Raw genomic sequence first — 16197 nt, forward strand, 5'->3', positions numbered from 1 at the left:
TTTTAATTCTGATTAACCCAAAATATTAGAAGAGGGGAAGAGGAAGAAGTTTACACATTTATATTCTAGGCATTGCTTAAGTTTAAAAAAAACCCACCCATACCCTGAATTTTTCCTTTCAAAGCGTTTCATGGAATGCAAGCTGATGCCTCCCTTCCAGCAGAGAACCACACGTGCTGCGGAAGTTCCTATGCCATAGCCACAGCAGTTTGTTTGAACAAAGCAGGCGTTGAACTGAGACTTGGGCGTTCTTACTCCTGGCTTGAATGAGGAAATCCAAGAAAGCTCAGAGGACTACTGAATTCCTTGCTTTTATTACAAAAATGAGAATGATCACTTTGATCAAAATGAAAAAAGTTTGCTCACACTGTGTACATGAAAAACTCTAAATACAAAAATCATCCCACACACAGTTTGTGCTTTTTAAAAAAGAATGCAACATCATTTTGCACTGCATTTTAATTTTTGACCCCCACATGGAATAGAAAATACATAGTGCAGCTCCCAAAGGCTGCCCTCGTCATCTGAAGAGTTTCCATCGTAGCAACATAAAGGAAGCAGTCTGAGGAGTGCTGGCTGGGGCAGCAAAGGGATCTCGTGAGAGAGGCAGGGCGGGAGGCTCTGGCTGGAGAGCAGAGTGGCAGAGCCCGGCTCCTGAACGGGCAGCGTCCGGCCTGCTCAGTGCCTGCAGCCGCCACGGTGGCCAACGCTGGGCAGCAGAGCAGCCTTGGGAAAAAACGATAAACACAAAACCTGCAGATTTGCTAATTAAGTCTATGGAACTGTGAGACTGAAAAAAATTCTTCAGATATCTCCATAAGTTAGTGCGGGGGATTAAAAAAAATGCATTTATGGTAAACTAGAATTGTACAGAGATACCATTTATCAGTTACCAGCACACAAATCTTGCTTCACACATACCCTGTGAACATCAGCTCATTTCACATGCAAAAGACCAAAAAAGCAGGTATTACAACAGTTCTTTCACATCCCTCATTTAGAAAAATATACTTTTTTTTTATTCCATCTTTGTTGAAACTGCAGCACAGTGAACTTCACTCACTCTTCGGATCAAGTTGGATGATAATACTGTCCATAATTCCAAGCGTTCTGGTAATTGTACTAGGGGGAAAAAAGCAAACACGGTAACGTTAAGTCAGACTGCCCGTGCTCCACGAACACCTGCTAGTAGCCAGCTGGCATTGCAGGAAGGCGCAGGCAAGTTTCCCCCTCTGTAATTGTAACTGCTGCCTGCGCTGGCTTCGGTCACTCAGTGACGACGTGTGTGGGACATCTCCCGCTGCAGGGCAGCTCAGGTTCACTCTTGCTCCCAGCCCCCCTTTGGTACCTGCTCTATGGCTCCCCGCCACCTCCCTCTCAACAGAATCTCATAAAAGGAAAGAAAAAGGGAGGGAGCAGAAGGTGACAGAAGCGTGAATTGTCTGTGTTCCAGCTCTGTGTGCGCTGCTGGAGCACAGCACAGGGCAGGCAGCTCAAGTGCCCCAACACCCCTCCCATGAACCCGTCCGTTTGCAGCTCACAGACCATCACCAGGACCACTCCCGGGTCCTGCTGCAGCCAGCTGTACCCCACCGTCCCCGCTGCGCCAAAGCAGGCATGCAGCAGCATGATGTTCCTGGGGCAGCAGGACCAAGTGTCTCCTTTCCCTCAGAAAGTGTTTCTGTCTGCTTTCTCAAGCAGATTGTGAAACACACAGAAGACACACAGTGATGGAGTTACTGTGTGAACCACAGGACTGAGATCTTCATCAACGCTAAGTCTGCTATTCCCACAGTTCTGCGTCTGAAAACTTGGGGCGTTTTTCCTGGCCTGGTGCCGAGCGGAGTTTCCCTGTGCTGGGCGAGACACCTTTCACCACCTGATCTTGGAAAGAACACTTGACCTTGATGCGGACAACTCTAAACCAGTTACACAGGCCGGTTTGTGTCCCATCCGCAAACACTGTTCTCACGGGCTTGGTAGGCTCCTTGCCGTCTAAACAGCAGTGGTCATTAAATTCCTTCAGCAAACGTTTCAGTGGGACCCTCTACAGCTCAGAGGAATAAGCATTCCAAGCCTGCAGCACCTAACTCTCATCCCAGCTGAGGGGGCACCAGCAGTACCCACCCTGACCAGGACAAGTCACACACAGGAAGGCAGGTTTTGAAGCTCTGCCCCTTGGACAAGTCAGAACCCAAAAATGGACTATCCGTCTAGAAGCAAGCTGAGCACGTGCTGGAGGCTGGTGCTGCCACAAGCAAGAGGAAACCAAGGTGCGGCATTACTGACTCACTCTTTAAGGGACAAAACGAAATGCCACACAAGAATGGCCCCAAGAGACAAGCTATTGCACAGGCTGGTTTTGCACCCACTATGCACCAGTGCAGTAGAACCCGTACCGACATTACAGGAACTAGTTGGAGAAAGTAACTACGGAACCGCCCTGAAAATTGACATCCCAAGGCAACTTCCCTGGGCAAAACACTTCAGCACAGGTGTACTGCCCTTAGCCAATGTCCTCAACTGCTGTTACACTTCCCTACCCATGAAGAGCTAGCCACCAAACTGCTAGCCTGGCTCTGCACTAGAGAGAAATATTTTACGCTTGCATAACAGGCCAAAGAGGAATCAACAGAACCAGGAGCTAAATCTTTACTCCAAGCTTTCCTCGCCAGCTGACACTAGGCTATGGACAGAGAAAAGGCACTGGGAAAACCAGAACGTGCAAACGTTCCAGCTGCATGTGTTAAACTAAGTCACCGCGCATACACCTACCTGGTACCAGGCGTTGTAGTTATATGCTGCCTGATTGACTTGCATGTCGCCATCCATCATCTGCGCTGATGCCAGAGATGGGTCATCTGTGAGCATTTTCTTTTCATCTGGCTCCTCTGATCTGTGAAGTTAATATTTGCTGGTAAGTGGCAGCTTGGATTCAATTCTGAGCAGGTCTTCGTGTGAGAGATGTTATAATGGATAAAGGTAAGTCATATTTTCAAACTCGGTGACCTGTCCAAACAGGGTAACCAAATTTGGTTGAGAGACAGTAGTATGTTGTGCTTCAGAACAACGGTCTGGTTTTTAAATTGTTCTGGTGCTCAAACTGAGACAGCAAAAGCATGTTTCTGCTTAGAGACAGAGTTATTTTTACCGGTACTGTTTCATTTTTCTGTGATACATAATTCAAAGTTATTTTCCAATAAATCTGTTTCCAAACATTTTAGGCAAAGTATAGCCCTATTTATTTTATACTTTAAGTGATTAAAAACCAGTGATTTTGTTCTTGCAAGCAGTAGGTTTAAAGTTGAAAAATGCATGTGTACATATAGAATCATAGAATGATTTGGGTGGAAAGGGACCTTGAAGATCATCTAGTTCCAACCCCCTGCCATATATTCATAGATTAAAGAAAACCCACAGTCTCTGAGATTGTTCTCTGAACTCTTTTTAAAGCATTTCTCAAGTGCTGCGTATCAGCTGTAGTTCAGTGTAGCATGTGTTCCAGCCATCCCCTACTGCATCATCCATCAAGTTAGTTTATTCCCCCGGGTGAACAGACTTCCTACCCATTCTCTGCTCTCCTTTTTAAAGAATCCTGCTCCTTTAGAAGGGCTTGATGTTCATCATAGGCATCCAGAAGCCTGAAGGAGACAAAAAGAAATAAAGCTCTGCTCACCACTTTCATGTAAACATTTTAAACACCTGAGCAGCCATTTTAAAATGTTTACTTCCAACTGTAAAAATAGAAAAACATTCTAAACCAAACTCCATCAGAATCACATTTTTATCAGTGATCCACCATGAAGATGGGAAAGCCAAAACACTTGATTGGATTCCACAATGCATAGTGAAGAATTTTCTGTTAGCTCAGACATTCTCAACTTCTATCACACTTCATGCAGTTCTTTTATGAAGTTCCTTTATAAAGAAGTTTTCTAAAACTTATTTGTGATTGCATTCCCTCAGCTGGGCCTCGATGCCATCCACAGCAGCACTGATACTTAGGAATCAACATTTCTTTAAACACTGTAATTTTGTATAATGCTCACTTCCAACAATGCCAAAGTAGCACCTATGGCCTCTTCCCAAACAACATGAGAAGAACAAGTATCTAATGCAGCACAAAAGAGTCCTAGCCAAAACTCCCACGAACAGCTAATATAATTTAATTTGCTGCATACCACAGTTTACAAGGTATCACAAGAAAACTTCTTCTTGTCAGTATTGCTCTTGGTGAAAACAGTTTCTTGTACCTATTCTGTGCTCTAGTTTTATTTGGGAACTGAAACCTTCATTTTGTTTGATCTATCTGGATCCCAAACTTGCCATGCCAGCTGCCATGCAAGTTAGAATGGTCAGAGCCGGCAGAAATTAAGGATGTTAAAAACACACAAAGCAGATAACTTGGAAGGGCTAATCACGAGTTAGTTAGTTAGCTGCAAAATGTAAATAAAAATAAGAGCTTGTTTTACAACAGAATTACGAGGGGAAAAGTAAATCTAGTATTTAATTGAAAAGTTGTGCTTCTATTATCTGATCCTCCCACCTAAGCGTACAGCATTGTTACCACTCCTAAACATAGAAAAATCAAATCAGTGCAGTTTTGGAAACCTCCAGCAGCAGCTCACAGGGTACGGAGTACCAAATTATAGCTGTGTCAGGAAACACTTCTCGTTCCCTTTATAAAACGTAGCAAGAGAAAACTACAGGAAGCAGCCACGGGCAGCACAGTTTTGCTCTGTAAGGCATTAGGTATTTCAGGAAAAAAGGGGTAATTTTCTGAAAAGATATTCCTGTGAAAAATAGGCATTGTGGTTAGAAAAGCAGCTATCCCTCAACAAAGAGCTGACAGCACAAAACCCGATTTAATGGATGCCACTAACCCTACCCCTTCCCTACTACTTCTACCAGCACTCTTTTGGTGCCCCTAATTTGGCCACTGCACAGATTACATCTTACTTGTTTACATCAGAACCAAAATCTTCAAGAAATTCCACTTTTCGCTGAGAAAACGTAATCCTCATTTTTATAGACAACGCGCCATTGACAGCTTTATCAAAACAGCTCAAGATGTTTTCTTCATTTTGCTTGAGATCGCCACTGTACTCCATTTCAAGTAAGTTGAGATACAGTTTCGTATTTTCCTGTGCAAAAGATGTATTAGAAGTTGTACATCTGTCAGGTTATCAGGTACTTAACACTGAATGTATGTCTACCACATGCATACCAGAATGTTTACATCACAAACATACGCTAGAACAGTCAATAAAGAGATCGTCTCTTTATACTGGTCATCTTTGACCTGGTTTGTTTCACAGATAGACAGAAGTGATCCAACACTACACAGACAGGTGCAAAAACTGTACTAACAGTGAGCTAACGGTATTCGGAGCATGGTCATACAAACGACCTACGAGTACTGCCTGCACGATCAGTTTTGTTCGCCTCGAGATGTGAACACGCCTATAATATTTAAGATTCTAAAAAGGAAAAATGAAGGTATGAAGCACATTGTGCTTCTGATGAAAAAAGTTTGCAAACTTCCAGATTTGCAAGCTGCAAGTACGGCAACATCAGTTTAGAGGGACTGGTGTCTCCACGCAGTAACAACACATTACATACAGTTACAGTTCCTGTCATCATTGTTGCCATGCTTTAAAAAGAACGGTTCAGAAAAATACGGGGATTTTATTTGTTTTTTAATACAGCAAAGAGGGAACACATACTTTGTCAATTTCTATGGCTTCTGACAGCACTTTTCTTGCCTTTGGAAGATTTTTCTGTACTTTGAAGAGGTGTCGAGCTAATTTGATGGCATAAAACGACGATTCACTAATTGATTTGGCATTCCTAACAGCATCTTCAAGCAGGTGTTCAGCTTCTTCCATATTTCCATGTCTGCGTTCTAAGCTTACTCTTCGCAAGCGAATCATTGCTAGCCCTAGAATACACTCTTCAAAGGTTTTCAAGATTCTTCTTGCTTCATCGATGTTGCCTAAAACACCGGTGAAGATGCTTTAAGATATGAGACATCCAATAGCCTCTTAAAACCAGAATCCCTCCCAAGAAAAACCAGCGTTGCTCTTACCCTGCTGCTCCTCAAAGGCAGCCCACAGCATGTGAACCATTGGTTTCTTAGGGAGATGTATTGTGCAAGCCCTGCTGTAGACATGCCTCACTCCTTCAATACTATGATTCTCCATGTATTTGGCATACTATAGTTGAAAACAGAGCAGAGATTGAAAAATTTAAAGCTTGTATTTGTTTTTAAAAACATGACAGAACGATAAAATTCTTTTGTTTAAACCCATTCAGCACCTTTATTGAACCACTAGACTAGTTTCTGTAAGGAAGGACGTAGAGAGGCAACGAAGTTGGCATATGCAGCAGTCAAATCTGGTTGCAAGCAGACCATCTCCTAATGCAACAGATATAGTTATATATGAACAACATTCCACAAGAGTACAAAAGGTTAGTCACTAGATCAATGTATGCAATCAGCAGGAGGTAGGTGGTAAACCACTTCCCTTACCTTAATCCAGAAGTCCTCATAGAGGGCACATGAAATAACGCATCTTTCAAAGAGGACCACAACTCGTTCATGAGTGCCATTTTCTATCTCAAATTCTAAGTACTCTTTCCAGTTTTTCAGCTGAATTTTCTCCAGAGGTTTTACGTGAAAGTAAGGCCTCTTTATCTGCAAGAGTCACAGTACGGCAGCTCGTAAGAATACTGCCAAACAGCCACGCACCGGTCAAGTAATGCCATTTAAATACAGAGGACTTTGGAATGACACGGCATTATCTACCCAAACGAGCCTGCTGGGGTTATCCCAGCACTGATCAAGAGATGCTGCTGACAATCACGTTCTGGGCTAGTAACCTGTCTTTCTAGAAAGCTTTTCCACGGCCAGTGCTCACAGCAGCTGAGAAAGAACTTAATGCAGTCACTCCCTTGCAAACCTGCGGTCACAACGTAGCAATGACACTATGAACAACAACGAACGCTGTCCGTATGCATACATGCATACAGCCAACTGAAGTACTTACTGTTGACCTAGCACATATCCTACAAGTTAAATTCAAAATTTGGTTGAGAATCATGACAAGGAAAGGCAGAGCATTGAATTGAACTTTGTATTAAATAATTACATTAAGTTGATGATTCTAAGAGCTAGCCAGATTGCATTTTCCCTGGTGACTACAAGAGGAGCTGGGTGGGACAGAGTTCAGCACAGAAAATTTAAGCATGGCTTTGAACTAAATGTAGCAAAGCATCCTTCCAGAGATTTTTTGCCTTTTTTTTCTAAATCTTTAAATTTTACCCGATTATCTCTCCTGTACTGCAATTCCATCTCAGAGACATCCATACAAATGGATAAAGAAGTTAGAATAATTAAGGAGTAACATTCAATTCTTCAAGGGCACCTGAAATTGAAAGCCAATCCCCCCTTCGTGCTCCTCAATCCACTATGGCACCCAATACACTCTTTTTCTATTTTGGCAAATTCACAGGTACATTGCTCCTGCTAAAATAAAGTCAAATAGGTCTAAGCAGTCTCCGTCACTTTCATGACATCTGTTGCCCATCTACCTCATTTCTGCCTGTCATAAAGATGCGTTTAACTTTATATTTCTAACTCCTCATAGATCCAGCACATTGGTATCTACAGAGCAGGCATACTCTCTTGATCGAAAAAGTATTGATCCTGGCCAGGAGCAAGCGAGGACACCCTGTTTCTTACATGCTTTCTGCAGCGTGTCCACAGCTTTAGCGTTCTCCCAAGTTTCAATCATTTGAAGCTTAAGGCTTCCTGAGCCAAGACTGCCTATGCTCACATAGCCATCTTCCACAGCAGCAGATTGAGCCTCGCTCTAGGGACGTGCTTTGCAGCTCTCTTTCCTTCTATGACAGGCTAATTGGCACAGGAGCGACCCTGCGGCACGCAGGGCTGGTCACAGCGCTTCAGGCTGCTGGGAACCAGAAGGGTGACCCACCCGCGTTAGACTACGTTCTCAGCACTAGGACTGGCTACGTACTATGTTTTTGGGTTCCTTTGGCATGTAAGGTATGCAATTAGCAACAGTTCTGATGTCACGTAACTCATTAAGGAGTCTCTGTATTAAACAGCTGGGACAGATTTTCAATGTACTTTTTAAAAAAGAAAGTAAATTTAAAATAAGAACCATGTTATGCAATATGGTATTTGTCAGGAAGAAAAAAAAATAAAGACTGAGAATTATAAACTCTGGTTGTTTTTTCAAAAGTAATCAAACTTAATTCTACACAGAAAAAGTTCTGTATTTGCAGTGATCAAATGATTAGTTTGATTAATTACTTCTAATACGTTACACACAGGGGTTGCATGTGATGATGGCTACTTTTGGAAAACAAAAGTTAACAGATTTCAGATTTAAAAGTGTAATGTTAAAATATAAAACCATACACATTTCATTCTCCTTTTAGGCCAGGCTTACCTTTTCAATCTGAATTACCTTCACTCCCTCATTATTTTGCAATGCCCCACAGCATAAGGCAGTGCTAAGTTAGCCTTTCACGTGTGTATATTTAAAGACTGCTTATTTAACAATACACCATCTTGCCTCCCTCCAAATACCACTTAAAGATTTTTACATCGTCAGATGGCAGAGTTGACCACACAAGTTGTCTTTTCACATGAAAAATGGCAGAGAAGTGAAACTTGACCTTTGCTCAAAGCCCCACAACAGTTTAAATTGAAAGGCCTGTTACTCAAAATTCCCCACTCCCAGTCTTACATTCAAACCCTTGCCCATGCTGCCTTACACAGAAAAAACAAACTTACCGCTTCTTCAAACGTCCACCTCTTACTGACTTCATGTTCATTGTGGTTAAACATTTCTTGATGAATCTCAATGATTCTGTGCCTCATGTTTTCTATCTCAGTGATTAGCTAAAACACAATTTTTAAACATGTAACACAGGCAGACACCACATCACCTTTGTAAATGTGTTTTATGATGACAGTAATACGCATAAATTAAAAGCATCAGAGATGCATTAAACGTTACCCTGAAGAGCTGGGGGAAGGGATAGGATGCTGCCCTGACAGTGCCTTGGCCCTCGGTACAACCCAACTGGGGTTTCTACCTGAAGTCTTGCTCTTTAGCATAAGACCATTGCTGATGAAGCACTTTCTTAGACCACAGTCCCTAATCTGTTAACTGGAATAATTAATATTAATTCCTAAACTTTTGTACGTCACTTCTTTTGGTTTTTAACTCCAGTTCTTTAATACCTATGAAAACACTGGAAAGGTATGTCCCATAGACAAAGGCGGTTATCACATGGGCCAACGAGCAATGACATGCAGAACTACGGGAACGCCTCAGCTACAGACACACTAGATTGTCTGCAAATAAACTCGTCTTTCAGCCACAGAGTAAGGCAAGAAACACCAGCGAACACCCACTGCGTATGTACCTTGGCAGGGTCGGTTATGTCTTCAGTACCCGAGGGCAGGTCGTCTCCAGGCTGCGCATCCTCCCCGCTGTGGCCATTCACAGATGCTAGTTCTCTGCGGAGCTGAACAAACTGCTCGGTAGTCAGAAGGTCACGAGGCAAGTTGTTCTGTATGTGTTCTTTGAACCTAAGAACAGTTAAAACAAGCCAAGACAAATTTGATGGTTTATGCTGCGATACTCTGCACAACCAGAGCACAGTAATAAATCCTAGCGGGGTTCTGCAGTACTTTATCGATCTAGAGCAACACTGAGAACACAACTTCTGACAACATACAGACAAAATGAAACTTCTGCTGTCTGTCAGACTTCAAAAGCTTCACATTTCAAAGAGAAACGAAAGGGTGATAAGCTTCAGTGGCGAAGACAGACCACCTGCCATGTAAAACTGATGGCAAAGGACAAGATCAGTTCTGGAGGAAGATACTTCATTTCCAAAGCCAAAAGATCTGCATAAATTATGAGGAAGACTGGTGCATAATTTAACTGAGGTTTCTGGTGCCCTCTTAACCTCTCCATATTAATTCAGAATTCTACTGTCTAAAGCTTTAACCAAGTATTTCTCTTTACTCAATTAGTGTTTCACCACACGTGAGCGCTGCACGAGGAACTGAAAGTTCAAAGCTGCTCACTCTGATGTTTCAAAGACATCATCTCTTCTTCCTCACAATTTCAAGGCGTTCCTTTATTGCACAACAAAATTTGTGTATTTATCTAAAACCAAACTCCTAAAATGTGTATCAGTACTTTAAAACAATCAGTCAAACCTTATGAGTACATAAATAAGTATATAAAACTATTTCAAGCTCTTGTTCCCAGTGAACATCTTCACATTTACAGCCGTAGGTTAGTGTGTGCATAAGAAACTCAAAGCATTAACTAAATCCTTGTTTTCTCTTTACCTCTGGAAATGATGACTGTAGAGCTGTGTTGGAATTCCAAGGATGCGGTCATATATGGATGTGACTTCCCTTAGGTTTCCCTGTTCGTTTTCCCAGTTTATATACATTTCCCATAGTCTGTCAGAACGGAAATCTGTCCCAGCAGCTAAGACTGCATGTTCATAGGCTCTGAAAAAATGGAATCATTTCACAGCTGTTTCTGGATGTGGTGAAAGAACAAGGAATGAAAGTTCTGGCTCTTATTTATTTAAAGATTACAAGCGTCTTAATTTACTTGCAACCACACTTATATTCATTATGTAAATTCTTCAAAGTATTTTTAAGATATCTGTAGCAGTATCTCTAGAATTTCAGAAAGTTCACACTCACCCTTTTTTCCCCTCCAGCAATACCTCAACAGAACAAATAAAGGCAACAGAAAAAAACACTTGCAGGAAGGCAAGGTACTAAGAAAATAGAAAATCTTTACCACTTGTATCTTGTCAACATTCTAAACACATTACTTCAGCAGTTTAACACACAAAAGCTATACATCACGCAGCTAGAAGCTGCTTCAGTTTAAGTTCAATTAACATTCTGGGTCAAACTTTAGTCCAATGTCTCACTCTAACCAGGACCGCTGCCAGCAACAGATGAGGTAAAACACATTCTAGCCATACCCAGGGAACTAAATTCCAGAAATCCTACAGGGAACCTGTTCCAGTGCTGCACGAAGCGTTTCCTAGAGTCTAGTCTGAAGCTCTTGAGTCACAGCTTTTGACCCTTGCGCCACATTGTATTCCCTACCCCTTCCTATGGAATTTGGCTCCACCATCTCTTAAAAGTCCTTACAATAACTGCAGGCTGATATTAGCTTGGCCCTTAGCCTAACGTATTCATGTGATTATGCTGCCACGTAACTGCACGTACGGGCTTCTCGTATCAGCGAGCTGCTTCCAACTTACCCTCGAATTGTACTGTTAGTTTCAGGATCAGTAGGGTCCAGGGTCTCCTTTAAGAAGTTGATATAGTGTATCCAGAGATCAACACTAAGAGGAATTGCCTGAAGCCCTCTGCGATAAACCTATGAAGAGAACGGGAACTGTACTTCAAATACTTAACGGCGTCCTAATAGAGAGGCAACACTGTGTTATCCGGTGAACCTTAGAAATACTAATTACTGGAATTTTGTTTAAATAATCTACCATTACCATTTGGGTGGAGGTTGGATAGAACATGGCAATGTTCTGATCTCCACGTGCAGAGTCTTGATCTTCAAAGCGCAGCGGTCCCTGCATTCTGACCAGGTTGTGTGGGCAGGCTTTGGGGTACAGACCATAGGGCACAGACCCATTAGAGCATCATTGACAGCGTCTGACCAAAAATGCAATAAGATGTAGCAATTGTGACCAGCAAACCAACTATATTGTTTTGAAAATGAGTAATAAATGTAAGTGACAGAAAAGCCCTGCCCTACTTGTTAAGCTGCAGTGTAATACAGAGGCTTGCACTGCAAAGCTTGACAAACTGTAGAGGTTTAACGCACCTGCCAACAAAGAGAAAAAACATTAGCTACAAATGCCACAGAGGTGACAAGTGCAAACAAAATCCCTACAAACCTGACCATACATGGCAGGTACTGGCAGCCAAATGACTTGCAGTAGGTGAGTCATTATTTGGCCAACAGGACCGATGGCAACAGCTGGGTCCAGCTACCTACATACCTCATCAGACTGTTTAACGTTGTCGTGCCGCTTTTCGAGGTCTGCGTACTTTTTCCAATACCCATAGCAATATGGATAATGCGTGAAAAACCTGTCAAATGCTTTCCTGGCAGCTGGTAAGTGGTTCTGCAAGAAATACACAATGAAAGCAATGAATCCTTTCCTTAAAGAAAATCCCAAAAACCAAACTTAACATAATTTTAAAAACAATTCTTGTTTTAACATTGTCTTAAAAATGATCGTTTTTATTTTCTGATTTCTGCTGAAGACACTGGTGAGGGCAACTGCCTTAAAACAGTATCTATGAAACCCTGATGTACAGTTCTGGACTTGTCACTGGAATATCCATGACTTGCTTTGGTTTTATTTGTTCATTTCTGGAAGGCTACAGAATAAGGGGGCATGTACTAACCTCCTGCTCTACATACTGTAGTAGATATACCCATCCTGTGAAATCCTGGGGATTGTCCTCTACTACTTTCCAGAACTTGTCAAAATCTGGAGGGAAGCAAGCCTCAATATCTGTTGTCTGTAAACTTTCAATATTTGGAATTTCACTCTCCTGTGTGTTCTCTTCATTCAAGTCAGGGGAACTATCAGGTGACTGTTCCATCTCAGTTACACTCATGATTTCTGTACTGAAGTCCATATGCTGTTCTTCCGTTGCCGTTTCAGCGCCATTGTCTGTGCTGTCGTTGCTTACAGTCGGCTTCTCCTCCTCTGCATTATCTGCGTTCTCCATAGCTGAGGCTACTGCTGTTTCGTAGTACTAGATCCTGCAGAAATAAATACATTCAGTATTCACGTGGTGACGATTCAAGTAGAACTTGGGCACAAATTATCAGCTAAGAGTCTCCCAAGTGCTTCAGGCATCCACGTATTTCACCACAAACCTTCGTCAATTAGATCTGCTTCACGCACGAGCCTTAGTCACAATTTAAAAAATGTTAATAGCAGTCATACGTTTTAACACCTGCACATACAAATCGCTGTGGTTTTTCTAAAAATCTATCACAAGCCACTATCGAGGTATAAAAGTGAACCTACACAGTTTTCCTGTATGAGTCTAGCGGAAATTTATTCCAAATAAAGAATTATGTTCACATTTATTCAATTCTCCCAATTAGTACAAATCAGTAACTTCTCCGCAAGCTAAATATATGTTAAAATGTGCCCTTAATGCCTAGCTGAACTGGCCGAAGTGATAACTTTGCAAAGACAAGAATTACTATCAGCACTAGACTCAGTCCATATCAATGACATCAAAGGCACAAAAACCGTTCAGGCCAGCCCCTTACGTGCAGTCGCTCGCTCCCACACACAACTCTCACGTCAGGGGTTCCTCCTGCCCCTCAGGACAGACTCCGTCTTCCTCCCACTCTTCATTTTGATCTTCCTGCCAAACGCTGCTGCCCAGCCCTACCTCCTCCACCAACGCCAGTCCAGCCTAACCGGGCTGCGCGCTGCTCTGCAAACAGCGCTCAGCCTCAACTGATCTCGGCCTTCCCCACCTGAAGCCTACAGCCAAGCTCAGCCTAACGACCAACGGATCCTAGGTAATACAATACCGATGCAGAATACAACGGCTCTTAGCTGTGAATCTATTTTGGATGAAGAACAGTGCAAAACCATCATCCTCAAATGCACTACAGCAACTGCCACTCCTATTCGCCTGCAGTTATCCTCAGAGATGACAAGAGCAAGTAAGTTTTGCATCTTAAAAAAAAAAAAAAAAGAGAGTCCCCACCCGACTGTATCTCCAGAGTTCTTTCCCACTGAGACAGCCTGCAAAGAGAACAAACAGACCACTTGCTTTCACTTCAACATCGAGAAGCCATCAATATTATAGTGGGGAAAAAAGTTCTTGACAGAAACGACAAGTATCTATACACTACCTTCAGCAGCTTCAACATGTGACAGAACAGTTCACGTTTTCCTAGGAGTTCACCAAGCCAAGTAACTTTGGTGTAGTGTTAAAAGGTCCACACAGTCTGCTCTGAAAGTTTTCTAATAACTGGGGTTTAAAAGTAATTTTTCTATTCTCTATTGTATACATCTGGCAATCATATAAACACAATTTCTTTCCTTTAGGGTAAAGGGTTCAGAATTTTGTAAATTTACATGGCACGTGTTCATAAAAAATGAACGGTTCATGCCATTGAAAAGTTACACGAACAGGATGTGCCCACGCAGAGCACTATACTGCTTTTCTTCTACAGGAAAAGACGACGCTTGTGTAAGATGAGCAGTTTATTTCACTAATAACCAGTTCTTCCCCACATCCTTGCCACTCTAGAAAGCCCGCATCAAAAGCCGGCTTTTTTAGTGAGCGTTGGAGATGCATCTTCAATATTCATTTTAAGAATAACTGTAATTTATAAGTTAAGAAATCAAATATCAAAGCAGTATCACTATGCCTTTACAGTGCAACATACAGAAGAGATCTGCATCATTAAAACCAGCTGCTACCACTCAGAGCTTACCTCTGTAAAGATTATAAACTCAAGACACAAGAGGAGTGGGTTATGCAAAAGGCAGCCCCAACACTTGAAATAAAACAGTCTAAAGGATGTTTACAGCTCTAAAATTTGAGAAAGCTAATGCAATTGTTTTGAAACATGCTTACCTAAACTTATTCTGACATTTGACAGATGTTTTCCCCCTCCAGCTGATTCAGAAGATGTATTCCAGCTTAAAAACTGACTCCTCCAAATCTAACTGCCTTCAGATTAGGGGGAGGGAAAAAAGAAAAGAGGGAGAAACGGTACTGGATCACCTCTGCACACAAGGTCTCAAACAGACTCTAAAAGCCTGTTTGACAGTTCGTTTCCAACCCAAGGCATTCTAGAACAGCCCCAGGCAACCACAGCATATCCCAAACACAGAACTGAGGGCTACAGTGATGCGAGGGGCCCTGTCAGGTACCAGAGCAACGTCCCTCCATCCACAGAGCCCTGTCAGGTACCAGAGCAACGTCCCTCCATCCACAAAGCCCTGTCAGGTACCAGAGCAACATCCCTCCGTCCATGGAGGTAGCAGCCATGAAGCCGATACACATCAAGTACAGACAACCACACACTGGAGTAACTTAATTCCAGGAGTTTTTACATCACTCAAGCTAACTAAGTATATCAGATAACTACATGCACCAGCTTTAAGCAATTTATGCCAACATCTATTATTTAGCCTGTTTCAACGGAACGTTTACTGCGTACAGTACCGGCGTTGGTAACGACGAACCGATGGAAAGCATCCAGGCACCCCCACAGCCGGCGGCGGGAGGGACCTGGCTCCGCGCTCACCTCACAGCCCTCCCTGCGTGTCACAGCCCCGGCCAGCAGCTGCCCGAAACTCCCGGGGCAGGGCGGCCCGGCCCCTTCTGCCCACGGGCTACAACGTTCTGGTGGCTAAAATACAGCGTAATAAACCCTACGGCACCCAAGGACTTTGAGTTGGCCTGTTATTTGCTGAGAGACTCCGCCGCTCTTACAGCCCATAAAACGGAGATAAAGCAGCTCTTCCCAACAGCGCAATTTGTGGCAGTAAGTGAAATCCGCGGGCGGGCTGATCTGCCCAAGCGCCCGCTAACCGCCGGCCAGGGAAGGGCTACAGGAAGCAGCGGGGCGACCGTCAGGGCAGGCGGCGGGCCCGGCCGGGCGCGTCCTTCCCCCCCGCACAGCGCTCCCGCTCCGCCCGCGTGGCCGCGGCTCCGGCCCGGCCGAGTCCCTCGCCCGCCTCAACCTCCCGCCAGGCCCTGCCCGGCCCGGCCCTCCCCCGGCGAAGCGCTCCCCCTCTCCCGGGGCGCAGAGCAGCGCGGGCCCCCCCCACCTCTCACCCCCCAGGCCGCGCTACCCCGCGGCGGCCCCAGCCCCACCCGGTACCTGCGGAGCCGCGGACCGCCAGCCCGCCGCGCGCCTACCGCCGCCGGGCCCAAGGAAGAGCGGACTGCGCCTGCGCACACCGCACCGCGCCTGCGCCGCGCGCCTGCGCCCCCCCCCCCGCCGCCGCGCGTGCGCCTGGGCCGCTCCCCCCCTCCCGCCAAGTGGCGACGCGCTGCGTTCCGCTCTGCTCCCCCTCAGGCACGGAGGCCGC

General features: G+C 44.0%; 1 protein-coding gene and 1 non-coding gene across 8 annotated transcripts; both read right to left on the bottom strand.

Annotated features, from left to right (window-relative positions):
* Positions 1 to 297: 297 nt before the first annotated feature.
* On the bottom strand, positions 298 to 16088 carry PRPF39 (pre-mRNA processing factor 39). Of its 7 annotated transcripts, none has more exons than XM_054826941.1 (14): positions 15987 to 16088; positions 12518 to 12881; positions 12106 to 12231; positions 11347 to 11465; positions 10403 to 10570; positions 9463 to 9628; positions 8825 to 8932; positions 6533 to 6697; positions 6089 to 6215; positions 5727 to 5995; positions 4960 to 5144; positions 3567 to 3641; positions 2776 to 2896; positions 298 to 1122 (listed from the first exon to the last, which is right to left on the bottom strand). In XM_054826941.1, the coding sequence occupies exons 2-14, from the start codon at positions 12845 to 12847 to the stop codon at positions 1072 to 1074; spliced, it is 2010 nt and encodes a 669-aa protein (XP_054682916.1). In that variant the 5' UTR covers positions 12848 to 12881; positions 15987 to 16088; the 3' UTR covers positions 298 to 1071. The 7 variants fall into 7 exon arrangements, with proteins under 7 accessions (XP_054682916.1, XP_054682917.1, XP_054682919.1 ...); XM_054826942.1 differs by lacking the exon at positions 15987 to 16088 and adding an exon at positions 14732 to 14817; XM_054826944.1 differs by lacking the exon at positions 15987 to 16088 and adding an exon at positions 11593 to 11755 and having other exon boundaries at positions 11859 to 12231; positions 12518 to 12540.
* Positions 5566 to 5651, bottom strand: LOC129207722 (small nucleolar RNA SNORD127). The gene has a single exon (XR_008577527.1). It is a non-coding gene; the product is annotated as a small nucleolar RNA SNORD127 (small nucleolar RNA).
* Positions 16089 to 16197: the final 109 nt, after the last annotated feature.

Source organism: Grus americana, chromosome 5, assembly GCF_028858705.1.
Source record: "Grus americana isolate bGruAme1 chromosome 5, bGruAme1.mat, whole genome shotgun sequence".
Lineage (NCBI taxonomy): Eukaryota > Metazoa > Chordata > Aves > Gruiformes > Gruidae > Grus > Grus americana.